General features: G+C 44.9%; 1 protein-coding gene across 1 annotated transcript in view; it reads right to left on the bottom strand.

Moving 5' to 3' along the window:
* Window positions 1–3,306: 3,306 nt before the first annotated feature.
* The window catches only part of CHAT (choline O-acetyltransferase), a 36,233-nt gene continuing 32,196 nt past the window's right edge, over window positions 3,307–7,343 (bottom strand). Inside the window, exon 15 of the mRNA XM_055793834.1 lies at window positions 3,307–7,206. Within this exon, the coding sequence (XP_055649809.1) occupies window positions 6,937–7,206 (270 nt within the window). The 3' untranslated portion in view covers window positions 3,307–6,936. The remainder of the gene's footprint in view (window positions 7,207–7,343) is intronic.

Below are 7,343 nucleotides of genomic sequence, written 5' to 3'. Positions count from 1 at the left end.
AGGCACTTAAATAATATTATCTATGTTTTCCTGCAGGGGAGGAGGGGAAAACAAAAATCCTGAAGAAATTAAGGCCAAAGCAAAGAAAAATGTTTGCTATTTTGAAAGCAGAAGCATGCTCCGATACCTTTGTGGACTGAAATGTAGCAGGTTTTCTTGTGATTGTGTGCTGGTGCATGCGGGAAGGCCCCAAACGGTGCTCTCCCAGGCATGGCCTTAACTCCCAAACTACCCTCTCCTCCTGACTGTGCCCTTCAAACTGCCTCAAATATAAAGGAGTGCAGAGCTTAAATGTGTTGATATTGACAGAACCTGGACTGTTTATGCCTTAGGAAGCGCTCATTTCAAAATATAAGTGCTTTCAGTGAGAGACTGCGGTGAATAAAACTCTGTACTTATGAAAATCCAGGTCATTGATGTTGCAGCAAAATACAGTCTCCCTGTTGCCCACCAGCTCTACAGTGTTCCAGCCTGGTATCTCTCCCAAAATAAGCTGATATCCATCTGCCTGCAGGACAGCTGGAGAAGGGCAAAGCAGCAGTGGCCAGCACTGTACTTGCTTGGTTTCCTGTGAACTCTGAGTATATCCAAGTTCTAGCACTTAGGAGGGCCAGGAGCAAAAAAACAGTATTAATGTAGTTAAGTGCTGTACAAAACTCTCCACAAATCCTATCAGCTTTAATCTCTGGCTTCACTATTATTACATTAATGGATCTCCTTTGAATGAAGCTTCCACCCTCTGTCATTTCTAGTTCCAGTGGTAAAACGCAAGAAATTCATTATGTACTTGTATTTGCTATTAACTGGCACAGCGGCTGTAAGGAACACAATGTATTTATTTGTAACTACCATGGAACAGGACTAAATTCAAAAGAAATCTCCAATAAACGTTAAGATGGTGCTATAGAACAGCTGGAACATTAAGTGAACAACCTTGATAACCCAATTGTTCATTCACGCATAATTCATTTCACTTCTACTGAAGGAGTAATTCCTCAGGACGTTAAAGACTTGTGATTTTGTGAAGCTGAGAATGAAACCAATGAAACCAGAAGGGACAAAATCCTCTCGTGACCCACATATTTGTTTAGATGAATTAGGTGCTTTTTGGGTTTATTACAGTACATTGTATAGTGTTGTAAATTAATCAGAACTGGGGAAGAGAACTGGCTGATACAGAAATTCCATGTGCCTGCCCTCCCCCCCCCCCCCCCCCGATGTAATTTTTTTAAAATTCATCTTACTCTATTTACTTGTTTCACAAGACAGAAGCAGATCCCTGTATAGCCAAACGTGCAGGGTCTCACCTTTCCAGGCTTTTATCGGCTATGTGTCAAGGCTAGTACAGCCTACTGCCCAGCACACATCAGTTATTTTGGCAGGCAGAGGTACCGCTTCCTCTGTCCCAGCTCTACTGCAGCTGTATGACTTGCAAGGGTCGGTGTTTCTCAAACATTTAACCTAACTGTGTCCACCTGTGACAGCTGTTTGCAGCATTTTAATTCAACTTATTGCAAAACTACAGAAAACGGCTGAGGAAAGAGTCCGGTTCATAAAGCAGCATGTTTTCAGCTTCTGCTGCTGTTCTGTCATCCTCATCAGACAGCTCCCACCTATTTCTTGGATCCTTTAATGGCAACGTCTGACAATTAACATTTGTAAAATGAATGAGAGAAATGGCATCTCTATACCGTTGGCTCTAAATGTAAAAAACCCAGCCTTACTAGTTTCCCGAGGCTGAGGCCTGGTCTCGCCCAGTCCCTGTCAGGTACATTGCAATGATCTGCAATACATTGCAACCCCAGTAAGAGGATGTGGATGAGGTGCTGGTAGCTATATATTGCATTAACTCCTGCTCTTTGTGTCAGCCCAACAGTGATACCGAGTTTATCTTTTTTTTTTTTTTTTTTAGGTGCATGCATGTGATCTAAAGCCTTTATAATCACACATTTTACTTATCTGAATACTTCAGATCACATGCGCGTGATTTATCTTGCAATCTTACATTAATTTTTCTAGGTAGAAGTTTTTGTTATGTATCCTCTTGTAGTCGGAAAGCATTAGAACAGAGAAAAACAGTTGCTCATTCCCTAACAAACACAAAATAGCCAACAGTAATCCTTAATTCACGATGAATCGGGAAAATATAGCTACACCTTCTTTCGCGGGCGATGTCACCCCAGCTTTAGGCAGTGGTAGTGCACTTTGGCTGCTCTAGGTGGCTGGCCAAGAGGCTGAAGCACCCCTGCCCAGCGGGGCCTGCAGCCAGGCGCAAGGAGGTCAGCCCTGCACCCCCCGGGGCCAGCCCTGCACCCCCGCCGGGGCCAACCCCGCTCACCCCCCGGGGCCAGCCCCGCTCCCCCCCCCGGGGCCAGCCCTGCACCCACCGGGGCCAGCCCTGCACCCCCCGGGGCCAGCCCCGCTCCCCCCCCCGGGGCCAGCCCTGCACCCACTGGGGCCAGCCCTGCACCCTCCGGGGCTAACCCCGCTCCCCCCCCCCGGGGCCAGCCCTGCACCCCCCGGGGCTAACCCCGCTCCCCCCCCCCCGGGGCCAGCCCTGCACCCTCCGGGGCTAACCCCGCTCCCCCCCCCCGGGGCCAGCCCTGCACCCCCCGGGGCTAACCCCGCTCCCCCCCCCGGGGCCAGCCCTGCACCCCCCGGGGCTAACCCCCGCTCCCCCCCCCGGGGCCAGCCCTGCACCCACCGGGGCCAGCCCCGCTCCCCGCCCCGTGGCCCGGCAACCCGCCACCTGCCCTCAGCGAGCTGCTGGGAGCTACAGCTGGGCTGTGGGCAGCGGGAGTTACTCTGCACTCCCAAGTACTTGGCTTTATCGCTAGGTTTGAACCTGAGCGTTTTCAGCTTGAGGAGTTTGTTTCGGACTGCGCTTTTTTAGCGAGGTGTGTGTAATTGGGAAAGATACGCGCAGGGTACTACGAGCTGGTTTTAGCGAACATCACGGGCCAGTTTGCCTTCCCGAGGCACGTTTCAGGGCCAGCTCTTTCCCCAGTCACACAGAGCCTCCCTCGGCGGCCTGCGAGCCCCTCAGCGCGGCGTGACCGCTGCCAAACGCCCGGAGGAGCCCGCCGGGCCCGGCCGCCCCGCCTGCCCCCCGGCAGCTCCCCCAGCCGGGGCCCGCTTCCCGCCGCGCCGGTGGCTGCGAGGGCCGGGCCGCCCCGGGGCCGTTAGCGCGGCCGCCCCTCCCCCCCTTCCCCTGAGGGGCCGCGGGCAGCGCCCTGGGGCTGCCCCGCGGCGGCTGGCGGGGCCGGCGGCGCCTGGCACAAAAAGGCGGCAACGTCTTTCCTCAGGGATTTTTTATTTGCGGTGCAAAGCTCCATCTTTCCATAAGCTGAATGCATGTTGCCGGCATACACACCTCGGGTCATATATGTTAATATAGACAGATAAATATATATTAGTCGAGCGCAAAACACAACAGAAACCTGACGTGCTATAAACACACCTTTACATTTATCATAAATCTATACTATTTTATAAAAATAAAAGTATCGCTAAAATATTTTTATGTCCTCTGCAATGCATACAGGAGGCTTTGGGCTGCGCTGCCACAGGGCGCTGTGGGGAGCAAGGCCGGCCTCCCGCGCCCTCCCACCGCCACGGCTTGCCATGATGTATATATGCCTATCTATATATCACTATAGATAGAAAGAAGTCAAGTTTCTTTCACTTTTGTACACATTGAGCATAGAAGTTGAGAAAAATTGCCTTTTTAATTTCTGCATCCCAGTGCAGTGCGCACACGATGTACACCTACGGGCAGAGCGAAACAATTACCGCCTCAAAATTCTCTTGCAGGGGGTTTGTATGTCCCGGGTCTCACCAAGAGGTCTTGTTAAGTCATTGCCACTTGTTACATCCATGTAATTACACTTAATTTGTCAATCAAGATTTTCTCCCTCTTTATAACAAACTGTCTATTCCATAGTTTTCTGGTTGGAAATGTTTTAAAGGCTTCACATTCAATTTCCGTAAGTGCGTGTGCATAGACTGTGTATTTTTAAACCTTAGAAGAGAACTTCATTTGTATAATGCAAATAATTTTAAATAAGAACCTAAGAAAACTGCCCGTTTCCTGAAATCCTTAAATAGGTGCAGCTGCAGCATGGGACCCTGATGTGTGGGTGTAGGGGTTGATTGAGGAGCAGCACAGTCCCTTATGCTTGCAAACGGAGACATTTGTAATGCCCTGTGCCCTGAATTTTATCTATCTGTAATTTAATCAGGACCCTCCAATTTAAACATGCCTGAACCGAGCCTGCAGTTTCTCAAACAGGGCCAGGCACTTGGCAGATCCCACTTTTAGCAGGGGCAGTGGCTGAGGTTAAGGATGTATGCAAATGCCTTCCCCTGGAGGGACTGGCTTCACTGAAGCTGCTAGTTTTAGGTATTCAGGCTGAATGCTAAACTCAGAGCAGTGAGTATCTAAGATACAAGTATGGAATGGTTAGCTAAATCAATAGGAAGTATGGGTGGTCATGGTTTTCTTCTTCAAGTAAAAATATGGTGTTAGTATTTGCCAGTATTGCAGAATCTGAAACACCTGTCACAGCAGCTGTAGACAAGGGGCTCTTAATGATAAATTGGTATAAAATTTCAGGTGTGGCTGTAGTTTCTGCCTGAATTCTCAGTGATTGTGTATTGAGTACAGTGTCTAAGCTACTGTTAAAATTCCAGCCAAAAAAAAAGTAAAATGAAAACATGGGTAATATTTACAAATAAGCATCAGTAACTATGGAACTAGGAATACAAAATAAAATTGTACATTTTGTTAGAAGCAAATTAATAAATAATTAAATAACCATTCACGGCATTTTTATACACTTAAAATATGATTATAACTTTTAAACATACAATTCTATGACGCAAAACACTGCTATGTTTATGTTAAAAATGTAGAATGCATTTTTAGGGACATGAGAACAAAGCAAAAGTACTGGGAATGTTTCAAAGTAATTTTCATAATTATAGTATAGGAATTATTTAAAATCGTATTTTGAACAGTATATCCATTAAGTGAATGTCTGGCTTGACTAACAGTTTTCTTGGGGGGGGGGGGGGGGGTTGTTTTGTTTTTTTGGTGTTGGTTTTTTTTAAAATTTTTTTTACATTTTAACTTTGGGGCAGTTTTAATGCCATAATATTATTTATAACATCTAAAAATAGATTTCACCTTTGGTTTGAGCCACAGCTCATGGAGTAATGAAACACATACGTTTTTAAGTGAATGCACTCTCAATCACTGTAAATCATCACAGCTGATTTGCTCCAACACAACTGACTTGCTCCAATTGATCATCAGGCCCACTGTGCTTTCATAGATGGGGTTGTGGGTAGTCTTTGTCCAGCAGACTGCTTAATTGCATGTACGCCCCTCCAAAGAGGCAGTAAAATAAACATGGACACATATAATCTACTGAATCTGTATCTAGAGTTCTGCGCTTTGAGTTTATTGTAATAAATCTGTTCTGCTTTTAGGCTTGAGAGTGCTTACGCATGTGATTGTTCAGCCTACAAAGGAAGAAAAGATGTCTCTGCTTCTCCACAGGCAAGTAAGCAGTCCCTGGCCAGGCCTCCGAGTGTGCTCCAGCTTGTCTAGCAAAGGTTCTGCACTGGAGCTAGTAGCTAAGTGTCTTTAGTCAGTAAGCTGTATTCTAACAACGGTGACTGAACACTCCTAAGCAAGACAACATATTTCAGCTTAAGAGGAAGTAACTGAAAATATCAGTCCTTGGAAGGATTTGTAAGGAATGAAAGAAAAGAGATAATGAGAAAACCCTCAGGGTAACACTCACAGAATATGGAAGTTACCAGATACTCTAGTATTTTCCTGACTGAATTTACTGCGTATTGCAGAATATGAACCCTACATCTACAATTTAAAAATATAAAATATAAATCCTCCCAAGTGGGATGATGCAAAGCTGATATGAGTACCAGTACTCTTAAACTGGTATTTATAGCTCTAGCTTGGAGACTTCCTTATATTGCAAGTTTGCCTCTTCTTTCTACTTATTTATTGCTCTTTAATTTTGTGTGGTTGCATATACTCTCCTGCTAACCACAGCGACTAAATTCGTTCCTGTGCAAACAGAAAAGGTCTTAAGCAGGACTGAATTGCACTTATGCTTTGTGCTTTGCCTCTCTGTCAGACTGGATTTTGCACACTGATAGAAAGAAATAATTAAGTCAATTCATTACGGACAAAATTCTCCCAGTTCTCTGTGATGGATCTTATCTCCAATATGCCACTTTCAGAACAGGACTGTGCTTGAGGCAAGTGCAAACCAGAATAAAGGCTAAATTATTTCTGCAGCATTTTTGAACTGGGGGAACACGCAAACACTAGTGTAATCTTCCTAAACCCTGTTGGTGAAAATACACAGTGGCCACTTAAAAATAATCTGTTTTCCTTATGTAGTAAATAGCATGGTGGTATTAAATACTCTACATTCAAATTTTCAAGATTTAATGGCATCAGCCTATTATTTACAATGTCACTCTCAACATTCCCAGTAGGGGAATATTTTGAATTTTTTTAACATGCAAGTCTTGCAGGAATAGATGCGAATACTTTAGTGCTACTTGCAGGGGGTGTTAATTAATTGGTGTGCCTTAGTATTTAATTTATGTCATAGACAAACTTACTCAATTTTTTAGGTGATAAAAAGGCATAAGTTAATTATGGTTAGAAATATACTTCTTCCTTCATTTCAGCCATTTGAGACCAAACCTTTTTTTGCTGACTCTCAAGCAAGAAATGGTAGTTTAGTATGTACAGGGTTTTAAATGTCAGCTACAATGTAAAACAATGACATTTTGGTTCTACACTAATATATTACTAGTACTATCTTGCCTTTGAACAACTATATTATTGTTTCTTCCATAAGGTGGGTTCAGGAAAACAACTCCCACAGCCTCTTAGAGTTTGTGGTCACTCTGCAGCTGTGTGGTTGCTTCTTGTTTAGCAAGTGGCTTTGCCATAGTAGGATTGCATCTACTGCACAGATCACTCATTTCTAGGAGACTTTCTTCCACAGCTTTTGCAAACGCATCTGAAGAGGTTTCTTTACAGTCTTTAAAGCTTGAGATGCAGAATAATATATGCTCTGGCTGAGGGTTATAACATGCCCCATAACCGTTGGGCACCACAGGCCCATAGCAGCAGAACATTTCCGTAGTAGTTGGAACCTGGTTGCAGGGAGAAGGTAAGGAGTGATCTCTGGTTAATGAGGGCACCTGAAATCGGTTGGTTAGGAATGAGGAAAAAGATAAGCAAATGCTACAAATGCTGAAAATGTGGTGAACCCCCCTTGCAAAATATCATT

Source organism: Falco peregrinus, chromosome 1 (assembly GCF_023634155.1).
Source record: "Falco peregrinus isolate bFalPer1 chromosome 1, bFalPer1.pri, whole genome shotgun sequence".
NCBI classification, from domain to species: Eukaryota; Metazoa; Chordata; class Aves; order Falconiformes; family Falconidae; genus Falco; species Falco peregrinus.
The sequence above is the reverse complement of the archived record's forward strand: the minus strand, read 5'-3'. Positions and strand labels throughout refer to the sequence as shown.